The sequence below is a fragment of the Hibiscus syriacus genome, unplaced genomic scaffold (genome assembly GCF_006381635.1).
Source record: "Hibiscus syriacus cultivar Baekdansim isolate YM2019G1 unplaced genomic scaffold, ASM638163v2 tig00112254_pilon, whole genome shotgun sequence".
Classification (NCBI taxonomy): Eukaryota; Viridiplantae; Streptophyta; class Magnoliopsida; order Malvales; family Malvaceae; genus Hibiscus; species Hibiscus syriacus.
In genome coordinates, this window is record NW_024063284.1 from 675,219 (window position 1) to 701,380 (window position 26,162).

General features: G+C 31.7%; 2 protein-coding genes across 3 annotated transcripts; both read right to left on the bottom strand.

Annotated features, from left to right (window-relative positions):
• Positions 1-309: 309 nt before the first annotated feature.
• LOC120176805 (transcription initiation factor IIA subunit 2-like) lies at positions 310-18,461 on the bottom strand. The gene is made up of 4 exons (XM_039183134.1): positions 18,306-18,461; positions 18,070-18,210; positions 17,938-17,988; positions 310-482 (listed from the first exon to the last, which is right to left on the bottom strand). The coding sequence occupies exons 2-4, from the start codon at positions 18,196-18,198 to the stop codon at positions 342-344; spliced, it is 321 nt and encodes a 106-aa protein (XP_039039065.1). The 5' UTR covers positions 18,199-18,210; positions 18,306-18,461; the 3' UTR covers positions 310-341.
• Positions 18,462-22,429: 3,968 nt separating this feature from the next.
• LOC120176775 (ubiquitin-fold modifier-conjugating enzyme 1-like) lies at positions 22,430-24,169 on the bottom strand. 2 transcript variants are annotated; one of them, XM_039183121.1, is made up of 4 exons: positions 23,797-24,169; positions 23,664-23,725; positions 22,620-22,750; positions 22,436-22,558 (listed from the first exon to the last, which is right to left on the bottom strand). In XM_039183121.1, the coding sequence occupies exons 1-3, from the start codon at positions 24,127-24,129 to the stop codon at positions 22,621-22,623; spliced, it is 525 nt and encodes a 174-aa protein (XP_039039052.1). In that variant the 5' UTR covers positions 24,130-24,169; the 3' UTR covers positions 22,436-22,558; position 22,620. The 2 variants fall into 2 exon arrangements, with proteins under 2 accessions (XP_039039051.1, XP_039039052.1); XM_039183120.1 differs by having other exon boundaries at positions 22,430-22,750; positions 23,797-24,167.
• Positions 24,170-26,162: the final 1,993 nt, after the last annotated feature.

The following is a 26,162-nucleotide window of genomic DNA, read 5'->3' on the forward strand; positions in this document are numbered from 1 at the left end:
TCTCTTTGGGAAAGAGTGCTCTCAGGAATTTGGAGTATAATTATTGAGAGCTTTGTAAGGTTACTCTTCGTCCTCAAAAGAAAGACAAATTAGTGAATTTATGGAAAATCCTTAGTGTGGATAGCTAAGGTAGTGGACGTAGACTTTGATTGAGAAAGTCAAACCACTCTAAATCGCTGTGCAATTATTTTCTATTTTCTGCAAAAGCTTCCACCAAAATTTTTATTGTCAATTCACCCCCTCTTGGCTATTTCGTCGATCGATTAACTCAACATATATCGTTCAATCTTCAATCAACCATCCCCTTACACCATCATCAAACCCCACACTGATTTGACATTTCATTGTGAGAGCAGCTTTGAGTCGCATGATACTATTTTGACTCGACCAACATTTTCCTGAGAGTCCTCGTTCTTAAACAAAGCATCCTGTAAGATGAAGGTCCAAACATTGTCACAGAATCTATAGGTGTGTAGATGTTCCTGTAGCATAAACATACAAGACAAGATCAGCATTCAAATGCAAATAAAAATACAGGCTTTTTACCTGGTAATGCTTGGTCGTATGTTGATTTAAAGGTTGTTACTAAAGAATACACAAGCCCACAAATAATGTATTTATGAATGGTGATTGGTCAAAACAAGTAATAACAAACCTATATTACTCAGACTTGAGTGAGACTCCCAGATATAAGTACATATACAGATATATCCTTATATCCATACACGGATATACTTCAAACATCGATACTTAAAAAGAAAATAAAGCCAATGCAACCAAGTAGAAAAAAGCTAAAAGTTTAGATACATAAGAAAAGAAACACGATTTAGAAAAAATATTGATGAGCAATCAGAGGAGCCATGTTACCAACTATCTGTTTTGACTGTTCTTGAAAAGTAAGGAACAAAACAAAGATACATTAACAGGTATGATAGAAATGAACTTTTTCAAACAAATAAGCTCTACACAAGTCTATCATTTCAGGTCCCTGAAAGTGTTCATATTGTAACATATCAATCTATGGGTTAGTGACTAAATTGTAAAATTTCAAAACTTGGTGACTAAAGTAGTAGAATGGAATAGTTCAATGATTTATTTGGAAATATTACCTGAAAGAGGTAAGTAATTATTAGATGAAGTGAAGGGTAAAAGAGTCTTTTATAAGGGAAATAATTAAATTAAAGAAAGGTTATTTATTAACCACGTGGAAGGGAAGAGAAATATACAAGCTTCCAGAGTTCTCTTTCTCTTCTTCTTCCTTCATGCGTGAGAACCCAAAACAAAGGTGAGTTTCTGGTTAGTTAGTTTCTTGTTAAATTTAAGATGGGTTTATGATTATTAGATGATAACTAAGCTTAAAGAAAGCTTAAGTTATCTTAAAATCAAAAGATGAAGGAATTAGAAGAGATTAAAGATTGTGAGTTTTTGAATGAAATTTTGTTATACAGTTAATAATTAGAATTGGAAGTTGGATTTGACTTGTCATCAATCTAAATAAGGAATATGAAGTGTTAAGATGAGATTTAGAACATGTTGATATTTGCGTATGATTCTTGAATTCCATATAAAAGATATGATTGGAGGTTAAAGAAGTGATTATTGAGTAAGAATGAGTGTAAATATGTGTATGAAAGTTAGGAATATTAAAGGAGGGGAAAGATGAAGAGTTGAGATGAAGAGAGAGTGAATTTCATGCTTGAAATAGAATTTATGGGTTGTGTGCATCGATGCATCTTCAATGTGTATCGATGCACTCTCAAATAAATCAACATCGAATGCAATTAGTGCATCGATGCATAAGGAGTGCATCGATGCACCTGCTTATAATACAAACATCGAATGAGATTTATGCACCGATGCATAGATAGTGTATCGATGCACCCGTCAAGGGATACATCGATACATGGTGTAGTGCATCGATACATACCTTCATTAAGAGATGAAATTAGCCTTTTTTTTAGCCTAAGAAGTGATAGTTTAGAATATATCAATTAGTATACTGATAAGTATTAATGTATTACTATGTAGATATAGAAGGAAAGCTTGTCCCGAAACAATCGAAGGATTAGGATTGATTCAAAGCAAACAAGGCTAAGGTGAGTACATGATAGTAAGTGTACGTTATGTATAGGAATTAAGACTTGCGATGAGTCTAATTCTGATATTATATGATATAAGTACTAAAGCATAAACATGTAGTGATATGGTGTTAGTTGTATGGTATATGAGTAAATGCATATGTCTAATTGTTGAATGTATCTTTATGTTTTAGCTATGTAAATGCATGTATGTATGATAATAGGTCATGTGATCATGAGATATATGATAAAATATATGTGAAAATAATATGACTCATATGTGTCTATATTATAAGGTTATATGATATGTTATATATGTGAAATGAATGATATGTTATATATGTGAAATGAATGATATGAATACATGTCAGTATAATAAGATAGATTAGATGTTATAATTGAATGAAGGGGTTGTATGATAACATGTATATAAGAACATGTGTTGTGAGGTAAGAATCATGGCTATGAACTATGTGAAAAAGAATACAAGAAAAAATGAAAAGCTATATGATAAGTGAATGTGAATTACATGGAAATATGTTATGTGAAAGTGAACTATGAGCCTACGTGAATATGTAAAAAGATGAATAATAATGCCCATGTTATATAAGAAGAGAGCTATAGGTATAGTTGGCATGCCAAGAGTCGAGGGTCTACGTGGTCCTTCGAGACATAGTGGTCCTTCGGGACATAATGGTCCTTCGGGACATAGTGGTCATTCGGGACATAGTGGTCCTACGGGACAAATTCTACGCACCCCTAGTGGGATTTATACGAGCTGTGGTGACAACATTGTGCAAAACCTCTATGTACTCACATACATTAAGTTCTCAATAGTGTGCATGGGCTTTGAAAAGAAATATAATTTGATATAATGATATGTGTGTTTCTCGTGAAAATGTATATGTGATATGTATAAGTAATAAGTTAGGATCATATGATAGTAATGGTGATAAGTGCATATGTGTAATGGTGATACGAGATATTATATGGTTATGCATGGTATGATCATAGTACTTACTCATGTATTGTTGTGTGTTGAAGTTATATTATATGTTTATGTTCAATATTTGCTCATATAATGGAATGGAATTAATGACAAGGAAATAAGTAAGGATAAACATGTTAGTGATGAGTTCAATAGGTGTATAAGTATAATGTGTATTACATAAGATGTTCATACAATTGTTAGTTTACCTTATATATTTACATGTCTCACTAAGCCTATGACTTAGCGTGTAAGTGTCTTACACGTAGGTGTGGATCAATCAGAAGAACAAGCTTGGGATTTGTAAAGCAGCATATCTCCGTGCAAAGTTCAGATCAGAAATATTTTTGTAAAGTATGTCGTGTCATATAATTTAGTATGTTGGCATGTAACTAAGTCACTAAATATGTACACTCTGATGGAGTCTGTTAAGGTTTTTGATATGTTTATGTAAAAGAATTTCTTATAGAATAGAAGTTTAAAATTTTCTATGGTTTCTTTTATAAAGTATATGCCTTGACTGGTCAATGTGACACCTCGGACTCGTATCCGGGTCGGGTACGGGTTAGGGGTGTTACATTTAATGGTATCAGAGCTAAGGTTTAGTCGATTCTAGGCTTAAACCGAAGTTAAATGAGGTTTAAAAATGTGTACATGCCAACTCAAAATGAAATTTTTTGATCTGATAGTGTAAGGAGTATGATGTCTTGCTAATAGAATAATATTTGTATGATATAATAGAAATTGATTATAGAAATTATCAAAGTGAATCGATAGGGGACAAATCTGATGGTGATAGCAATTCACCTGCTCTGGCCAGGCAGGGAGAAGAGCGAAAACCTCAGGGAATGCTTGTATAAAATTAGAGAATGTTTCATGATGTTGAATGAATGTATAGAAATAGTTAAAAGAGTTAAAAGCACTTGAGTTCAAGGGTGAATTTGAGAAAGTTCTGTTGTTACAGACCTTTGAATAAATGATATGAATATGATGTTAGATGGTTTTTATTTCTCCAAAGTGGAGAAGTTAAATTGAGAAGTTTCGTTATTATGAGAGAAAGCTAGAGTATGGTGGACAAATGTCACCATAAGAACATTAAAAGATCAAATGATGTGGTTAAAATTGTAGAAGAATTCAACAATAAGTGCATCAATGATACGTTTATAAAATGAATGAAATCAGAGTTATGGATTTAAAATAAAGAAATAGTATGGTGTATAAGCAAGAGTATGGATATGATAAGGGTTGGTATGTTAGAAGAAAGAGTTAGCGTTGGCTAACAATATTACATGATGAAAATTGTGTTGATTAGATGAATGTGATATAGTGAAGGAAATAATGATTCTTATGTTTGAGGGAAGATAAGGAATTATGAAAGAAAAGACATGATCGATGTTATAAGGATATTCTGATTTATGGAAAGTAATGAAATAAGGAAAGAAAAAGATAGAGTTTACAGCATTAGATATGATAAGGGTTATACAAGAAGTATCGAGTATAAGTTTGATATAGAAATGATAAAAGTGCGTAAAGTAATATGAAAAGATCATGTGTATTGAAGTACATACGAGGATTAAGAAATGATGAAAGGTCGGATGTATATGATTGGTTAATTAGGGCTTGTGCCCTAAATTGAGTAGTTATTATTAATTAGTTGTAATATTAAAGGTGATAGAGTTATAAGATTTGGAAAAGAAGATAAGGATTTTGTATAAGAACAAGAATTTTGGGCAATTCATACGGATTATAAGAGTTACGAAGATTGTTTGATTATATAAAGTATATGTTTAATCACATTTGAAGAAGATTTAAAGTTTGGTATTGTAATAAGGTAATTCGAGGATAATTAAGAAATAGATGGATTAATGATATGGAGTGATGAGAATAGAGGTTATTGTTTATATGATAAGTGACAATGGATGAATATATAAGGAAAAAGGTAGTTGAAGAACTAAAGGAATGAAAGAGTAAGTAATGGAAATAATATAAGAACATTAGAAGATATGTCCTTATCAATGTGTGCAATGAAAATTCGAGGATGAATTTTCTTAAAATGAGGGGAGATTTGTAACATCCCAATCTATGGGTTAGTGACTTAATTGTAAAATTTCAGAACTTGGTGACTAAAGTAGAAGAATAGAATAGTTCAATGATTTATTTGGAAATATTACCTGAAAGAGGTAAGTAATTATTAGATGAAGTGAAGGGCAAAAGGGACTTTTGTAAGGGAAATAATTAAATTAAAGAAATGTTATATATTAACTACGTGGAAGGGAAAAGAAATCTATAAGCTTCCAGAGTTCTCTTTCTCTTCTTCTTCCTTCATGCGTGAGAACCCAAAACAAAGGTGAGTTTCTGGTTAATTAGTTTCTTGTTAAATTTAAGATGGGATTATGATTATTAGATGATAACTAAGCTTAAGGAAAGCTTAAGTTATCTTAAAATCAAAAATGAAGGAATTAGAAGAGATTAAAGATTGTGAGTTTTTGAATGAAATTTTGTTATATAGTTAATAATTAGAATTGGAAGTTGGATTTGACTTGTCATCAATCTAAATAAGGAATAGGAAGTGTTATGATGAGATTTAGAACATGTTGATATTTGCGTATGATTCTTGAATACCATATAAAGGATATGATTTGGAGGTTAAAAAAGTGATTATTGAGTAAGAATGAGTGTAAATATGTGTATGAAAGTTAGAATATTAAAAGAGGGGAAAGATGAAGAGTTGAGATAAAAAGAGAGTGAATTTCGTGCTTGAAATGGAATTTCTGGGTTGTGTGCATCGATGCATCTTCAATGTGTATCGATGCACTCTCAAATAAATCATCATCGAATGCAATTAGTGCATCGATGCATAAGGAGTGCATCGATGCACCTGCTTATAATACAAACATCGAATGAAGATTTATGCACCAATGCATAGATAGTGCATCGATGCACCCGTCAAGGGATGCATCGATACATGGTGTAGTGCATCGATACATACATTCATTAAAAGATGTAATTAGCCTTTCTTTTAGCCTAAGAAGTGATAGTTTAAAATATATCAATTAGTATACTGATAAGTAGTAATGTATTACTATGTAGATATAGAAGGAAAGCTTGTTCCGAAACAATCGAAGGATTAGGACTGATTTAAAGCAAATAAGGCTAAGGTGAGTACATGATAGTAAGTGTACGTTATGTTAAGGAATTAAGACTTGCAATGAGTCTAATTCCGATATTATATGATATAAGTACTAAAGCATAAACATGTAGTGATATGGTGTTAGATGTATGGTATATGAGTAAATGCATATGTCTAATTGTTGAATGTATCTTTATGTGTGAACTATGTAAATGCATGTATGTATGATAATAGGTCATGTGATCATAAGATATATGATAAAATATATGTGAAAATAACATGACTCATATGTGTCTCTATTAGAAGGTTATATGATATGTTATGTATGTGAAATGAATGATATAAATACATGTTAGTATAATAAGATATATTAGATGTTATAATTGAATGAAGGGGTTGTATGATAACATGTATATGTGAACATGTGTTGTGAGATAAGAATCATGGCTATGAACTATGTGTTGAAAACATTTTGATATTTCGATATAACAAATTAAGTTAAATGAATTTTAAGATTTTTCAAAAAGGTTTTCTAAGTATATTCGATATAATTATTCGAATATCAAAATATTACTTCAAATCTTTCAAATGTCATTTTTAATCCTTACTCAAGTGTAAAATTAAGTTTTAATCTTAAAATAATTTCAAAACGATTTTACAAAATATTTCAAACCATCTCAAAGCCACAAATTCCAGATTGCTCAGAGGAACCGATTCCCCCCCAAGGGGGTACCAATTCCCCACTTAATGGTTTGGCTCCGAGAATTCCAGTATGCTCGGAGGGAACCGATTCCCCCTAGGGGTACCGATTCCCCCCTGTGTAACGGTCGAAATATTTGAATTTTACACTTAGGGAACCGATTCCCCCTAAGGGGTACCGATTCCCCCACGCTCCAAACTGTTTTATTAATTGATTTCACACTAAAACGGCTATATTATCTTCATTAATGATCCCCAACGTTCAGAAGTGATTCAAGGTGTATTTAAGTAAGCTTAGAATCCATTGATCAATAACAAGAAACATCAAGCAACTAGAATCAAGAGAGAATCAAAGAGAAAGCATCAAACCTCAAGTTTGAGCATTTCAAACCTATTTTTCATTCAATATTCATTTTGCTTTCAAGAACACTAAATTGCTCAATTGTATTCATTCTTGAGTGTTCTTTTCTTTGTTCTAGAATTGTGCAAACAATCTACCTTGTGGGGATTTCCTTGTAAGTTTGCAAATTTGTATTGTTCTCTTTGGGAGAGAGTGTTCTCAAGAATTTGGGGTATAATTCTTGAGGGTTTATAAGGTTACTCTTTGTCCTCAAAAGAAAGACAAATTAGTGAATTTGTGGAAAATCCTTAGTGTGGATAGCTAAGGTAGTGGACGTAGACTTTGGTTGAGAAAGTAGAACCACTCTAAATCGCTGTGCAATTTCTTTCAATTTTCTGCAAAAGCTTCCGCCAAAATTTTTATTACCAATTCACCCCCTCTTGGCCAATTCCGTCAATCGATTAACTCAACAATTGGTATCAGAGCCTAACTCATTCGAAGGTTTAATCGCCTCTTAAGTCGATTCGGGAAGAGTTACATCGATAATCAAAGTCATCAATGGCCTTTACTTCAAACTTCGACTCCGGTCTCGATTCGATACCCGTTAACAAGCCTCCTTTCTTCAATGGGGCTAATTATGCCTATTGGAAAAATAGGATGATGTACTTCATTCAAACAAGTGACATGGGAGCATAGAATGTCGTAGAAGGATACTTCAAGCCTCTCACTCATCCAAGATTATGGAGTGAATGAGAGACAAAAATGTTCCATCTCAACTCTAAAGCCATCCATATAATATTTTGTGCTCTTGGACCAGATGAATATGGAAGAGTTTCATCTTGTACAACCGCCAAAGAAATATGGGACAAACTTCAAGTCACTCATGAAGGTACCGATGAGGTAAAGAAATCTAAAATTAGTATTCTAACGCATAGCTATGAAAATTTCAGGATGAAACCAAATGAAGATATCAAAGCTATGACGGATAGATTCTCAACGATTGTCAATGGTCTCAAATAATATGGAGAGATCATTTCAAATGAAAAGCTTGTGAGGAAGTTAGTCTACTCCCTCCCAAAATCGTGGCAATCAAAGAAGACGGCAATCATCGAGTCTAAGGATCTAACATCCTTAACTCTTGAAGAGCTAATCGGTTCACTCCTCACTCATGAAATGATGCTTGAAGATGAGGTGGACCTTAATAAGATTGAAGAGACACCAAAGGAGAAGGAGAAGAAGAAAAACATTGGAGTTGCTCTCAAATCCACAAAAAATGAGAGTGATTCGGATGAAGATGGCAAGGAAATGGCATTATTTGCCAAACGGTTTAGAAAAATGATGAGACCTTATCGAGGAAGAAAATTCAAATAAAATGAAGGCCTAAAAATGAACCAAAAGAGAATGACCCGATCATTTGCTATGAATGCAAAAAGCCGGGGCATGTCAAATATGATTGCCCACAACTGAAGAGAAAGGGTCAATCAAAAATTAAGCACAAGGCTCACATGGCTACATGGAGCGATGAAGAAGGTTCCGATGAAGAGGAACAAGAAGTAGCAAACTTGTGTTTGATGGCATTCGGGGAAGATTCTAAGGTAACCTCTAACTCATCTGATTTTGATGATTTATCCTATGATGAGTTATTAGAGGAATATAATGGGTTGGCTACGGATTATGAGAAATTGTTTTTAAAATATAAAAATGATGTTTCAAAATTAAAAAATAAAAATAAACTCATATCCAAAACCAACAACGATCTTGAAAGTAAAATCAAAGATTTGCAAATCAAACTAGAAGAATTTGAAAAGAAAATTTGGATTTGCAAAATTTACTTTCAAAGGTCAATGATGATCATCAAAAGAAAATTGATGATCTTAAAACTTTTTTTGATAAAGTTGGAACAAAACGTTTTGAAAATGGAGAAAATTCAAAATCCAACTTTGTTAGAAAAAGTTTTAAAAACTACAATCATAGAGGTCCCCAAAGAACCTCTAATGGAAAAATCGTTAGAAGTATATGGGTTCCTAAAGAGCTCATTACTACTAAAGATAAGGATATCCTACACAAATGGATACCTAAGGGGACTAGGATTTTGGAAACTAATGAATATGGACCCAAAAGAATTTGGGTACCAAAAATTAGAAATTAATCTATGTTTGTAGGAAAAAGAGCATTGCTACAAGGCACGAGAAACAAATACAAATTCATGGTACCTTGATAGTGGATGCTCAAGACACATGACCGGAGACAAAAACCGGTTCATTGAGCTTAACGCCAAAAATGGAGGAGAAATGACTTTTAGTGATGATTCAAAAGGTCACATCGAAGGTATTGGTACTATTGATAATACCTCTTCCATACAAATTAAGAATGTTTTATATGTGAATGGATTAAAGCATAATCTATTGAGTATTAGTTAATTTTGTGATAAGGGATTCAATGTCATGTTTGATATTAATGGTTGTAAAGTCATTGACATTGCATCTAATCGGATTATGCTTGTTGGTCATAGAATAGGAAACATATACATGGTGCATTTAGATTCTATTGATATGACTAATTTGTGCCTAGTTTCTAAGGATGAACATGATAGTTGGTTATGGCATAGGAGACTAGGACATGCTAGTATGAGTGTTTTGCAACGGCTAACTCAAGGTGATTTAGTTCGAGGGTATAAAATCTGTGATGCTTGTGCTAAAGGAAAACAAAAGCGAGTTTCTTTTAAATCCATTAATGACGTATCAACTAGTAGAGTATTACAATTGATCCATATAGATCTTTTTGGGCCAACTAGGACTACTAGCTTGGGTGGAAAACAATATGCATTCGTCTTGGTAGATGATTATTCTAGATATACTTGGGTTCTATTCTTAAGTACTAAAGATGAAGCATTAGAAAAATTCATCACGTTTTCAAAAGTAATCCAAAACGATAAAGGTTACTCTATAATTAGTGTTATTTGAAAATCTTGGATTTATTGAGTTTTGTAATTCTAATGGTATTAGTCACAATTTTTAGCACCTAGAACCCCTCAACAAAATGGAGTTGTTGAGAGGAAAAATCGAACTTTAGAAGAAATGGCTAGAACCATGCTTTGTGAAAATAATTTGCCAAAATATTTTTGGGCGGAAGCCACAAATACCGTTTGTTATGTTGTAAATCGAGTAATGATTAGGCCTATTTTAAAGAAAACTCCATATGAAATTTTCAAAAATAAAAAGCCTAAATTAGCTATTTTTATCCTTTTGGATGTAATGTTTTGTTTTGAACAACGGTAAAGAAAACCTTGGCAAATTTGATGCTAAAAGTGATGAAGGAATATTTCTGGGTTATTCCTTAAATTCTAAAGCTTATCGAGTATTTAATAAAAGAACTTTAGTTGTAGAAGAGTCTATACATGTTGTTTTCGATGATAATCCCCTTCCGAGGAAGGATTCTTATGTTAATGATGATGTAGTTATTATAAATACAAATGACGTTAGACATGACGTTGGAGAATCATCATCAAAATAAGAAACGAAAGATGAGGAAACTCATGATCCCCTCGAGAATCCAACCATTGAAGAAAGGGAAGTATCTTATCCAAGAGAGTACAACTATGTCAAGGATGGTGAGATTATAGGTGATCCATCCAAAGGGGTAACAACTCGATCTTCTCTTAGAAATATTTGTAATTATGTTGCATTTATTTCATGCATAGAGCCTAAAAATATTAAAGAAGCATTAAATGATGAACATTGGATTATGGCTATGCAAGAAGAATTAAATCAATTTGAGAGAAGTAAAGTATGGACATTAGTTGAAAGGCCTAGTAATAAATCTACTGTAGGTACTAGATGGGTATTTAGGAATAAGCTTGATGAGAGTGGTAATATAGTGAGAAACAAGGCTAGACTTGTTGCTCAAGGGTATACTCAAGAAGAGGACATAGACTATGATGAAACATACGCTCCCATAGCTAGGATGGAAGCAATTGGAATATTATTAGCATTTGCATGTTTTCATGAATTTAAATTATACCAAATGGATGTTAAAAGTGCATTTTTAAATGGTTTTATAAAGGAAGAAGTGTTTGTGGAACAACCTCCAGGTTTTGAAGATTCAAAATTTCCAGATCATGTTCTTAAATTGACAAAAGCGCTTTATGGTTTAAAACAAGCTCCTAGAGCTTGGTATGAAAGATTGTCAATTTTTTTAATTGAAAAAGGTTTTTCAAAAGGGAAGGTTGACACTACATTGTTTTTAAAGCACAAAGGTAAAGATTTATTAGTAGTTCAAATTTATGTTGATGATATAATATTTGGTTCTACTAATGATGTTCTTTGCCAAGAATTTTCTAAGCTAATGCAAAGTGAATTCGAAATGAGCATGATGGGGGAACTCTTATTTTTCTTGGGACTCCAAATCAAGCAAAGAAAAGATGACATCTTCATCAATCAAGCTAAATACGTCAAAGACATGCTTAAGAAGTTTGGACTGGAAAATGGCAAACCTCATGACACTCCAATGAGCTCTTCAACAAAGCTTGACTTAGATGAAGGAGGTAAATGTGTAGATGTTAAATTATATAGGTCAATGATTGGATGTCTACTTTATCTAATTGTAAGTAGACCAGACATTATGTTTAGTGTTTGCTTATGTGCTAGATTTTAATCATGCCCTAAGAAATCACATTTACTAGCTGTTAAGAGAATCTTTAGATACCTTAAGGACACTCCTAGTTTAGGACTTTGGTATCCTAGAGACTCTAGTTTTAGCTTGCATGCTTTTTCTGATGCGGATTATGGAGGATGCAAATTAGATAGGAAAAGCACCTCCGTACTTGCCAATTCCTTAGAAATATGTTGATTTCTTGGTTTTCAAAGAAACAAAATTGTGTTGCATTATCTACCACTGAAGCCGAATACATTTCAGCTGGTAGTTGTTGTGCACAAGTTTTATGGATGAAACAACAACTTTTTGATTATGGAATTGAAGTTGGTACCATTCCTATCAAGTGTGACAATACTAGTGCTATTTGTCTCACTAAAAATCCCATCCAACACTCTAGAACTAAGCACATTGAAATAAGATATCACTTCATTAGAGACCATGTCACTAAGGAAGATGTAGTTCTAGAATTTGTTGATACTTTGCACCAATTAGCGGATATCTTTACAAAACCTTTATACAAGGAAAGATTTTGGACACTTAGGAGAGAATTAGGTTTGACCAACCTATCTTCATTTAGTGTTTAAAATAATTTTAGCACTTTTAAGACAAAATGAAAAATGCTAATATTTGATTGCATTCACTGCTATTAGTTAGGGGGAGTTTATGATTCTTGATGAAAAATTAATTTTATGTTCAAATATCGTTTAAAGATTAATTTGATTGTTTGAACATGATTAATTTTCAATATATGAGTTACCAATACCACTAGAGAAAATTAATTTAGCATTTTGTATGTTTAAAATCGGATTTTAGCATTTTGGTGCAGAGAGAATCGATACCCCCATGAGGGAACCGATTCCCCCTTTGAAGGGGAACGATTCCCCCCACAGGGGAATCGATACCCCCTAGGGTTCTGGATTTTAACACGGGTAGAACCCTTAAAACCTCAAACCTTCTTCTTCTTTCATTCACGCCGTTTCTCCTCCTCTACTCTCTCAAATCTCTATTTTTCCTCAAATCAACGATTTTAATCGAATTCACTTCAAACATCATCTTCTAAACCTGCTAGCATCATTAAAATCGTGCAAACAACATCATAATCCACTCAATCTCATCTTTCAAAGTAAAATTTTCTAAACTTCTATTTCATTAATTTTGAACATATGACTAGTTTTAATTAGTTCTAGGTAGAAATAGTGATCGGGAATTGATTGTTTAGTGATTAAAAACTAGATATTACAACTAATTTCATCAAAAACACAAGAATTTTCCAAAATATTTGAAATTTTCGAAATAATAAAAAAATTGTTTTTCAAATTATTGTGTTTTGATTGAATTATGTTGTTGTTATGAAAACTATATTGTTTTTCAAAATCTTATTTTTCAATAGTTTTCAAAAACTTTGCCCATTAGGATTGAATTAGAGAACCTTGAAATATTGAGGACTCAATTGAGTTTTGGGATTGATTGAATTGCATATATGTGTTTTCTAAATTGCATGTTATCCATTCTATTCCGATTTCCTAAACCATGTCCAATCCTAAACGTGCTAGGTCATCATCTAGTCACTCACACCGTCAATCAAATCCACCTCCAAATCCTCCTCCTATTCCTAAAAATCCAATTCCTAATCCTAATCCCATTGATCCTAATTTATCTATTCAAAACTCGTGCTTCAATCATCCTGGTCCTAGAAATCATCGTTTTTGGTATTATCAATATTTCGACTCTTACAAAATTAGAGAAGAACGTATTCCTTCTCGTCAAACTATGTTAGATATTAATTTTAAATATCTTCCTCTTTTACAAGAGTGGAAATTTGATAAACTCTTTGATCTTGAACCCATTGTCTACCATCAACTTGTTCATATCTTCTATTCTAATGTTGTTTGTGTTAAAAACCAAACTGAAACCGAAACCATAGGAGTTCGTTCCTACCTCCTAGGACAATTCTTATATATTGACTCGGCTTACATAGCCAATGCATTCGGATTAGATAATGATGGTATTTCAAATGAAAAACAAATCTTAGGATCTCGTTATAAAAGAAGGGATAGTGCAAGTGTCTTAGACCTTCATGAACGTTTTCTTCATCTAATGATTTCTTGGTGGTTTCGACCATCCGGAGGTCGTTATTCTACTCTTAGAGCCTTGGATCTTTGGTGGTTACATTGTTTCGAAAACAATATTAAAATAAACCTACCTCAGATCATTTTTGCTGAAATTGTTGAAACCGTAAATCTTGTTCCTAACAAGAAACTCTGTTCATCTCTAGTTTACGGTTGCATTTTGAGTAATCTATTTTCTAAGCCAGGCTTAGAGTAGGTCTAGATGCCTCCTTTCCTCAAAGAAATAAATTAATCTTCTTTCTTTAACAAGAGCGGGATGGATAAAGGATAAGGAAACCGGTGAATGGGTTCGATCGTCTGAAAATACTCCGGGAGCTAGTTCTTCACGAGCTCAACCAGAAGCTGGCGACGATCCCGAGCTTCAACAATTAATGCGAGATATCGATGAAGCCGAAGATGAGCCTGAACAGCCTGAGGAGCAAGAACAACAAACGCATCAAATGCCTCCATATTTTCAATCTTTTATGGAGACATTCGATTTCCGATATGCTACCATGGATTCGCGCTTTACTTCTATATAGTCCCATTTATCCACAATGGGAGCTCAACAATTAGAAATCCTCCGAGAGATGCGCATAAACAACGCTTCGATGAATGAACGTATTGATGCACTCTCACACGAGATGGCCGCTATGCGAGCTCGTTTTCCTCCTCCCGATCCGGATGTTTAATTATGTGTTTAGCTTTAAAACTTTGAACTAAAATATTATTGTTTCAACATTTTGAATATTTTGGATTGTTTGATTTTGTGGATTGTTAGACTTTGGATTTGTTTGGATGTTTGAACTTATATATTGTGTGGTTAAATTTATTCATTATTGCATCATTTAAATCATGTTAGATATATGACCAATTTTGCCATGTCACATTAATTATGAATATTGATTATGGAACTAATGGCTAACATTTCTCTTGATTGTGATCTTAGCAGCTTAAACTATATATATTCAATTGGCTATATGATTTAAAAACCTTGTTTAAAATATTTTACAAGTCTTTTTGATTTAACAAAAAAGGGGGAGAAGTGTTAAGTGTTTTAAAGGGAGAAGTGTTAAAGTAAGGGGGGTAATTTTTTGATTTCAAAATCTTAAAATTACTAAAATGTTTGTTATATCAAAAAGGGGGAGATTGTTGAAAACATTTTGATATTTCGATATAACAAATTAAGTTAAATGAATTTTAAGATTTTCCAAAAAGGTTTTCTAAGTATATTCGATATAATTATTCGAATATCAAAATATTACTCCAAATCTTTCAAATGTCATTTTTAATCCTTACTCAAGTGTAAAATTAAGTTTTAATCTTAAAATAATTTCAAAACGATTTTACAATATATTTCGAACCATCTCAAAGCCAAAAATTCCAGATTGCTCAGAGGGAACCGATTCCCCCCCAAAGGGGTACCGATTCCCCCTTAATGGTTTGGCTCCGAGAATTCTAGTATGCTCGGAGGGAACCGATTCCCCCCTGTGTAACGGTCAAATATTTGAATTTTACACTTAGGGAACCGATTCCCTCTAAGGGGTACCGATTCCCCCCACGCTCCAAACTGTTTTATTAATTGATTTCACACTAAAACAGCTATATTATCTTCATTAATGATCTCCAACGTTCAAAAGTGATTCAAGGTGTATTTAAGCAAGCTTAGAAGCCATTGATTAATGACAAGAAACATCAAGCAACTAGAATCAAGAGAGAATCAAAGAGAAAGCATCAAACCTCAAGTTTGAGCATTTCAAGCCTATTTTTCATTTAATATTCATTTTGCTTTCAAGAACACATATTGTGCTCAATTGTATTCATTCTTGAGTGTTCTTTTCTTTGTTATAGAATTGTGCAAACAATCTACCTTGTGAGGATTTCCTTGTAAGTTTCAAATTTGTATTATGTTTTCTTTGGGAGAGAGTGTTCTCAAGAATTTGGGGTATAATTCTTGAGGGTTTGTAAGGTTACTCTTTGTCCTCAAAAGAAAGATAAATTAGTGAATTTGTGGAAAATCCTTAGTGTGGATAGCTAAGGTAGTGGACGTAGACTTTGGTTGAGAAAGTCGAACCACTCTAAATCGCTGTGCAATTTCTTTCAATTTTCTGCAAAAGCTTCCACCAAAATTTTTATTACCAATTCACCACCCTCTTGGCCAATTCCATCAATCGATTAACTCAACACTATGTGAAAAGGAATACAAGAAAAACTGAAAAGCTATGTGATAAGTGAATGTGAATTACATGGAAATATGTTATGTGAAAGTGAACTATGTGCCTACGTGAATATGTAAAAAGATGAATAATAATGTCCATGTTATATAATAAGAGAGCTATAGGTATAGTTGGCATGCCAAGAGTCGAGGGTCTACGTGGTCCTTCGGGACATAGTGGTCCTTCGGGACATAATGGTCCTTCGGGACACAGTGGTCCTTTGGGACATAGTGGTCCTACGGGACAAATTCTACGCGCCCCTAGTGGGATTTATACGAGCTGTGGTGATAGCATTGTGCACAACCTCTATGTACTCACATACCTTAAGTTCTCAATAGTGTGCATGGGCTTTGAAAAAAAATATATTTTGATATAATGATATGTGTGTTTCTCGTGAAAAGGTATATGTGATATGTGATATGTGATATGTATAAGTAATAAGTTAGGATAATATGATAGTAATGGTGAAAAATGCATATGTGCAATGGTGATACGAGATGTTATATGGTTATGCATGGTATGATCATAGTACTTATTCATGTATTGTTGTTTGTTGAAGTTATATTATATGTTTATGTTCAACAATATATGCTCATATAATGGAATGAAATTAATGACAAGGAAATAAGTAAGGATAAACATGTTAGTGATGAGTTCAATAGGTGTATAAGTATAATGTGTATTATATAAGATGTTCATGCAATTGTTAGTTTACCTTATATATTTACATGTCTCACTAAGTCTATGACTTAGCGTGTAAGTGTCTTACACGTAGGTGTGGATCAATCAGAAGATCAAGCTTGGGATCGTAAAGCATCATATCTCCGTACAAAGTTCAGATCAGAAATATTTTTGTATAGTACGTCGTGTCATATAATTTAGTATGTTGGCATGTAACTAAGTCACTAAATATGTACGCTCTGATGGAGTCTGTTAAGGTTTTTTGACACATTTATGTAAAATAATTTCTTATAGAATAGAAGTTTTAAATTTTCTATGGTTTCTTTTATAAAGTATATGCTTTGACTGGTCAATGTGACACCTCAGACTCGTATCGGGTCAGGTACGGGTTGGGGGTGTTACACATATAACATATATACTAAAATAACCCACTTTTTTTGCTTGATTGAAGCCTGAAGATTCGAAAATATAATTAAGATGTGTTCACCATGCACTTCAAATAATCAACACTGATCCTAGGAGACATTTTAGAAATAAGAGAGCTATGAAGCATGGACATTTCTGTCAAGGGAGTGTGAGTGTCCAAGTGTTGAAGATGTATCTCAAATGAACACGATTCCAACATGATGAAATATATGCTATACGATAGGGAAAAAGAAGAAGCAATCATGTGTGTTGTAAGCCAGTACTCCCTTAAATGTAAAACAAGCATGCTGAAGATAAACAGTAACCGATTACTACCACAATCAGATACCATATATGCAACTCTACTACCATTACAGTTAATACCCAAGCTAGATTTTGATCCCTGTAAATACTTGTAAAATAAAATACAGGGGTATTTCACCATTCACGGTGGGTGAAAATTATCTTTCTTCGAGGATGGGAAGATCAAGGTACCACATTAAAAGATCAGGTTAACATTGCACTTAACTAACAGATCTAAAACAAAATATTTCACCACAATTGATCATAGAAACAATAGATCACAGCAAAAATAGAACACAAAGATCTTCATTTTCTACTCAAGTAAAAAGAATGTACCTTAATAGAAACCTTTCTTTTCACTTGAATTTCATGGGCTTCAGTCATAGACTAACAAAAATGAGAACAAAATGAATAATGATCAGGGAGAAAGGGGGAAGAGAGAGAATCAGAAAAATGTTGTAACATTACCTTATCGAACTGGATGAGAACCTGAATAGTGAGCTCGGGGCTCAGAGTAATGCTTGAAACCATCTCATCTAAAGTCTTTGTCAAACATATCCCGATCGTTGACCTCTGGTAAAGCTCAAACGTCGTCATTATTCACCCGATCTGCGCAAAAAAAAAATCGTAAATCTCGATATCGAAAAAAGTTTAAAAAATGATAAAAGTCAATTTAGGATATGAATATTGAATGAAGAAATTACGAACTTTGGAGCCAAAGCGATTGTGGATGTCTGGAAATGTTGGAGCTTTGAAGAATTTTTAAGGAGCTCAACTTTAAATTATGGTGAAAGGGGAAAATTATTTTTCGTTTGGGCGGAGACGATTTGGGGCTTTTTATACCCTAGATTTTGTAGATTAATGTATATATAGAAGCGACTGTCTGGGATAAATGATATGACTCTTTTACCCCTTTCTTCTCTTTATGAGACCATACCTCTTACTCTCACGGATATAATTCAGTTATGGCCCACGTCATTATTCAGATTAGTTACTATTTCTTTTTTTATATCTTTGAGGTAATGTTTAAACATTATATAGTATAAAAAATTTCTCTATTTTTTAATTAAATAATTATTTTAATTTATATTTTTTAGAATATTTTGACTCTTTATCATTTTATTTATAGTGAAAATGTTCTTGATGTTTGACTAAATAATCATTTTAATTTTAATATTTTTTTTTGGATATTTTGATCATAATATTTTATTTTAAGATAAAATGCATCTATTTTAGAGTATTGATAGTTTGTTGACTAACAATTTTTATCAATGGAGAAACAATTTTGTCCCTAAAAAGGAAACGTTAAATGCTCTAAAAAAAGAATAGAAACAAAAGTAATTATTTAATTAAATGTTAATGATATTTTTCATCATTATGCCTATATAAAAATATAATTATTATCTTAATAATAATATTCATATATAATTAAAAAATCATTAAATATATTTGATTGCTCGTGAATAATTATATTATAATTTTTTATATCATGTTTAATAGTATAAATTGTAATTATATAGTTACATAAATTTAATTTTTAAAATAAAATGAATTGAGACTTTTAATTACATCTAATTCAACAATATCTATAAATTACAGTAATTGTCTAAATATGGAAAAATTTAAATCGCAGTCGCATACGACAACATACCACTAAAACAACGTACCACAAGTAAATTTATCATTATCATGTAATTATTAAAAACTATAAGGGTTTATTTAAAATTAATCATTTTTAAAATTAATTATAATTTTAACTTATATAACTTAAAAATCCTAATTCTAAACAAATTAAATTACTTGAATTAATTATTATTTTTAATTAAAAAATTATAATTTAATTATAATTATATTAAAATTGTAATTAAATTTTAATAAATGATTAATTTTAAATAAATCCTTATAATTATAATTCTATTAAAGTTATTATTTTAATATTTATATAATAATTATTTATTTAAAATTAATCATTTAAATTAAAACAAAAGTAGGTGGGGCAATGTAAGTTAGCCATATATTTTAAAACAAAAACATACAATTAGTTTAAATATAAATGGGAGAAATTATTGGGGGTTTTAATGCAATTTAACCATTCTAAATAAAACATAGATAAGGGGTTAGAATGTAATTTAACAATTAAAAAAATAATGGATAAGATGACTAGAGAGTTAAGTGCGATGGACTTACACACAGCTTTGGGTGCGGACAAATGAGAACCGCCAGTCGTGGTTGGTCTGGTTGGGATGGACGCCTGTCGGGGATGATTCTTTGAAGGTCACCGTGTGTAAAAAAACAAATAAACAAACAAACAACGACCAATGCAACAAACAAAGCTTCTCATTCGAGACGGTCGACTGTTGAGTGACGGTGAACTAGGCAACGACAAACGAATGCGTTGGATGTTGTAGCAATTAATTTTTTGGCGAGTTAAGATGATCACTAATGGTGACTAATGTTGATGACCGATTCTAACTTATATAACTTAACAATCTTAATAAATTTAATTATCATTTTAATAAAGATTATAATTTAATTATAATTCTATTGAAATTATAATTAAATTTTAATAAATGATTAATTTTAAATAAATCTTATTCTTTTTAATATTTACATAGTAAGGATAAATTTACTTATGGTACGTTTTGGTACATCGCTTTAGGAGTATGTTGCGGTATGTAACGTGCATTGTAGACTTATCTATCTTAATAAACTACAATTATATAATTATACTCGACTCTAATTATGTGTTGTCTTTCCAAATATGTCGTTATAGTAGTTATAATGTTTTCACCTAGGGATGGCAACGGGCCGGGTATTGGTCCCCCCGTCCCCGTTTAAAAAACCCGTACACGTCCCCGCTTAAAAAATCACGGGGATTTAAACGGGGATCCCCATCGGGTAATCAGGGAAAACTGCGGGGAAACGGGTATTCCCGTTTAGCATAAACGGTTATTTAAACGGGTATCTGGCCGGGTATCGGGCCGGGTATATATATTTAAATTAAATATATAAATATTATATATATATATATTAATTTAAATTAAATTTATTAATATTATATATATATATAATAATTATTTTTAATATTTATCGGGCCGGATAATCGGGGCGGGGATTACTAAACCCGTCCCCGTCCCGTTTAACATAAACAGTTTTTCCCCGTCCCCGTTTAGCATAAACAATTTTTCCTCGTCCCCGTTTAATTGGTTTTCGATTTTCCCCGTCGGGTTCGGATTTTTTTACCATCCCTATTTTCACCTAAAATAGTTCATAAAGTGATCCATGGATCATGCGGATTGGATTGTGATTTGGATTTGTTTAATAAAAGAAAGCATATGGGTGATTTATTTTCGTAGTCGTCTCAAATCAGTAATATCATTATTTGTTCTTAGTTATATCAATTTAACACTTTAATTTTTTTATTTTGATATTATCGTTTAATCTACGTAAAACAATATTGATGTTATAACATGACAGTCGATAATACTTATTAAAATATCACTTGTGAACGATGATGTAGTAGAGACATTTAATTGATTTTTTAATCGAATTTAAGGTATATTGATTTTTATAGAAAATGTGAGAGTTTGTTTAATCTTTAAAAACAAATTAAGAATTTAATAAATTATTAAAATTTTAAAATAATTAAAAATATTTAAAATAAGTCAATTATTAAAAATTTAAACTTATAAATATTTAAAAAAAAAAGTTGAACACTTCAATAAGAGAAATATTCGATTCTCTCATCAACAACCTACTACAATTCATTGAATGAAAAATGTTAGAATGGACGTCACTCATTGATGTACACTATTAATTTTGTAGGGTAAATTTTTTTAATGCTCACTAAACTATATTGAAATAATATTTTTTATATCAATTTTTAAAAAAAATTTACATAATGACATTAAACTTTTTCTAAAATGGATAAAAATATAAGCATTAAACTATGGTAAACTATTTTTTTTGTCATTTAACTTTCAAAAATCATAAAATAAACATTAAACATTAGATTTTGTTAAGAATATAAGCATCAATCATTAATTATCGTAAAGGGGTGATGTGATATTCTAAATTAATAAAAATATCTTATTTGGTTCTTCAATTGTGACCAAAATTTTATTTTAATATTTTAAGTAAAAATTTCAATAAAATTAAATATATATATATATATATATATTAAATCTCACAATTTATTTTTGAAATTAGAAAATCTTAAAGTTATATTTGAACTTATTCATAAAAAATAAATAATTAACTATTAAATAATTAAATCACATTACTTTACAAAAAAAATGACTTTGCTTTATGATAATTAAAATTGTAATATTTCGAAAATTATAAATTATACAATTTTAGTCATAACAAAATACAAAAATATTTATAAAAAAAATTCATCAAATTATAATTTTAAAAATATTTTTATAACTTTAAAAAAGAATTATATATATATATTAAAATTGTTTTTTTAGAATTATTGCTTTGAACTGTTGAAAAATAATCAAAAATGAATTTTTACTAAAATTTGTTTATTTAATATGTTAAATCACCCCTTTAGTGACAATTACAATGCAATATCCATTTTATAAAAAATATTAAAATTTAATGCCTAATATATAATTTTTGAAAAAATTAATATCCAAAAAGATTATTTTAACATAATTTAGTGACAACTTAAAAATTTTACCTACAAAATTAATAGTGTATATTGATGTAAAATTTGAAAGAAAAAAAAACATTGTAAAATTTGATTTAAGGGGTGGAGAAGCACCGAGCACTAAGAAAATGGCTAAACTTCAATATAGACATTCAAAACAATCTTGACAACGGTAAGAAATATGAAGTTTCAACATTATCATTTGATCACAATACAGATGAGTTTGTCCATAAAACTGTATGATTATTGTTTGTGTGCTTATTTATGAAAAACTCAAGGTTCAACTTTAACATCTGAAAATGCTAAGACTCATCTGATGAGGCCAGATCATCCTTATGATTGATCATCCCGGAATCAATATGCTAAGACTCATTTGATGAGGCTGCATCATCCTTATGCTTGATCATCCCAGAATCGACGAGAATCGGAATCTCTGCAGCAAACCATGGAGCAAGACCCAAACAAAGTGCATGTGCTATACCAAACCTAGGACTGCACAACAAGATCAGAAAAGATACAAACATTGTGTAACAATTCCAGAAGAAAGTGTGCGAAAGAGCAGAGCGATAGAACTATCGAATAACTGACATCAATAGACTGCTGTTTGCAAAATTCATCCACAAGTGGGAACAGAGGCGGATAAAGCAGTGCCTATCCCTTCTGCCCCATGGTTAGCTCAAAATTGTCCTCTATATCTTCCTTAAACCATATATATTAGACTCTGTCGCCAAGAACTAACATTTGGTACTACCTATTAGACTGTTGCTAAGAACTAACATTTGTTAAGATCATTTGCCTGAATTGGACAAACTAGTCGAGTTCATGAAAGGACAGATAATTTATTAACCATGAAAATGAACATATGGAAATAGCTCAGGGATGATTTCTATATGTAAAACTGAAATTTTCCGATAAAATATTATGAACACAGACAATGTCATGTAAACTTCCTTGATCAAAGGTTTCATTTTAGATTTCGGATTCCATTGACACCGACGTAATTCAAGTCACTTCTATTCTAGAATTGGAATTCCATTTCCTACCAAAACCGAACTTATATTGCTCCAACTCTTTACTTTTTGTTGGGGGATTCGTGTCAAACTCATAATTGAGCCTAGGTATGGGGATCGCATGATCCTCAAAGTACTCTCATGTAAAACTTACAAGAAAAAAAAAATCAATCTGACTCCCACACCAGAGTCTGAGTAAATAGAACCTAACAGTTAGATTCATAATTGTGGACTTCAAGCACATAAAATAAAATTAAAAGCAAAAATCTTCTACTTTCTATATCGCTAATATCCTTCCAAACTGAAATAAATCACGAGAGCAGAAAATTCAATAGATTAAATCATTGAAACAACCAAATTTGAAAAACAAAAAGAATCCCCAAAATTCAGCATACCAATTTTTTGCCCAAAGTGGCTTGAAATGCACGGTCAAACAAATCTTACCTCCTCTATACATCTAGCAAAAGAAAACAAAGAATAAACAAACCAAGCAATTAACAAACGAGAAAATAAAAATAAAAAGTTCACCTTCTGAGTCTTGCCATCTAGTTCGGGCAACTCGAGCTCGGGAGCAGTGGCGGGATAAGTAACGGGGATATCAAACTGGAGATCGAATTCGTACTTGAGAAGGTTATGGACGTACCAACACTTGCCGGTCCAACGAGTCCCTTCGGAATTGGCGGCGGATATCCGGAACCAATCGTTGTCGTTGGACTTGTTCATCTGCGTATAGGCGATCAAAGCTCTATACTCCTCTTTCAGCCGCTGAGTCCATGCTGAACCGTCTCTGGGACCCGCCTTCGTCGTGAGTAGCGGGATCTGGGTCAAAGTCGACTTCGTGTTCGGGTCCCAGCCTTCCATTTTCGGGTTTCACCTCTTTTGCAAACCCTATATAATTTCCGAGGAACCTGAAGTATAGTTGCCTGCTTGTTAAAGGTTAAGCAATTATTCCAAGCAGGACTGTAAATGAGACGAGACAGCTTGCGAGCTACTCGAGATTAATTCGATCAAAGTTCGATAAATACTCGGATCGAATGGACTCGACTCGAGCTCGACTCGAATTCTTAACGAGCCGAAGCGAGCTACTCGATATTCGACTCGAAAAGCTCGTGAGCAGCTCGAAAATATAATATATTAAGATTTTATTTTTTAGAAATAAATTATTAATAATATTAATATTTATGTATTGATTTTTTTATAAAAAAAATACAGTAAGATTTCTTAAGATTCATGTTCGAGTTTGAGTTTGAGGCTTCAATCGAGTTAAGTTTAATAATTTTTTTTTTCATTTCGAGCCTTTTCGAGCTGCTCACGAGCTTCAGTTTAGATTTCGAGTTCGAGTCGAGCTTCAAAATTTTAAGCTCGCGAGTTTTCGAGTCGAGTCGAGCTTCATTTCAAAGTTTTCGACCAATTATTCTTTGGGTAGATTACAGTCATGCCACTCTATTATTAGTAAGTTTACAATTGAGTCATCTTATTTTAAAATGTCACATTTGAGTTACTTAATTAGTGTAGCACTCAGTTCATTGAATTTCAAACGTGTGTTAACTTTTGTAATTTGATAGTTATAACTAAGGGTAAACTATGCAAATAGTCCCTTTTGTTTAGGGTCTAACCGATTTTAGTCATCAATTTAAAAATTAAGGATAAATATTCCCTTACATTATCGGTTCGTTCGGTTTAAGTTCTATGCTATTAATTTTTGTTAACCCCTTTTGTTTAATTCCTTTTTTTAAGTCTTAACATGGTCGAGGGACTAAATTGAATGGGAGTTAAAGACTAAGGGACTAAAATTGAATGGATCGATAATAGTAGGACTAAAATCGAATGGAATGATAACATTAAGTACCATTTCTCCTTAATTTTTAAATTGATGTCCAGAATTGGTTAAACCAAAAACATAGGGGACTATTCACATAGTTTACCCTATAACTAATTAAATGACCTTATTATGATTTGTTAAAATATGATTACTCAATTATAAATTTATTAGTAATAGAATGATTGTGATGCAACTTTCCCTTATTCTTTGAGGCTTAAGGTTTTTGGATCCCTGTTGAAAACGCTCCCAAACATACATTTGTAATTTAATTATGCATGTAATACGTTTTACAACCAATGAAATCTGTTTTTAACTGTTAAAATATTGACATAATTGTTAAATTTGTTAACCTGATAATTTAATTTGATAATTCATCTGTTATGTCTTATGTGATATAATTAAGAGATTTATTTAATTATAACTGAGTTAGTTCAAGTAGTAAGCAACTTAATATCGCTTAGGCAATGTATTGAGCTCGAGTTTTTGTATATGTAGAAAATTCGTATTGGGAGACTCAACCACCAAAACCAAGTGTGCGAGCCAGTTCAGATTAGTCAAAGCGAAGCCTTGGAATCGGAAGGGCAACAAAAAAAAAATCATTTAATTTTTTAAAAAATTGAAAGATTTAATTAATCTTTAAATAAAAGATTATAAAAATTCTTAAAAGTTAAACCAATATAAAAAAATTTATATTCAAAACATTTAAAATATTAAAATCTTAAAAAATTCCACTAAAATTTAATATACTCTCATCTTTTGTAATTTTTTTTTATGAAACTCGGGATTAATCTGGAGATGTAAATAAAATGAGACGAAACACAAGCTATTAGAGATCAACTCGGTTAAAGTCCGGTTAACTATTGATTGAATAAACTCAACTCAAATTTTTAATAAGCCGAAGTTGACTTGATACTGACTGGAAAAGCTCACGAACAACTCGAGAAAATAGTTTATTAAATTTTTAGATTTTTAAATTAAATTATTAATAATATTAACATTTATATATTGTTCTTTTTAAAAAAAAATACAATATAAGACTTTCATATACTTAAGGTTTATGTTCGAACTCTAA

Bases quoted from the DNA above. Each gene is read 5' to 3' on its own strand.
- LOC120176805 (XM_039183134.1), bottom strand. From the start codon at position 18,198: ATGACGACGTTTGAGCTTTACCAGAGGTCAACGATCGGGATATGTTTG. The intron at 17,989-18,069 runs GTAATGTTACAA...CATTTTTGTTAG, and splicing joins TTCTCATCCAGTTCGATAAG to TCTATGACTGAAGCCCATGA. The intron at 483-17,937 runs GTACATTCTTTT...TTTATGCTACAG, and splicing joins AAAGAAAGGTTTCTATTAAG to GAACATCTACACACCTATAG.
- LOC120176775 (XM_039183120.1), bottom strand. From the start codon at position 24,129: ATGGAAGGCTGGGACCCGAACACGAAGTCGACTTTGACCCAGATCCCG. The intron at 23,726-23,796 runs GTGAACTTTTTA...TTCTTTTGCTAG, and splicing joins TAGATGGCAAGACTCAGAAG to ATGTATAGAGGAGGTAAGAT. The intron at 22,751-23,663 runs GTATGCTGAATT...CTTGTTGTGCAG, and splicing joins CCACTTTGGGCAAAAAATTG to TCCTAGGTTTGGTATAGCAC.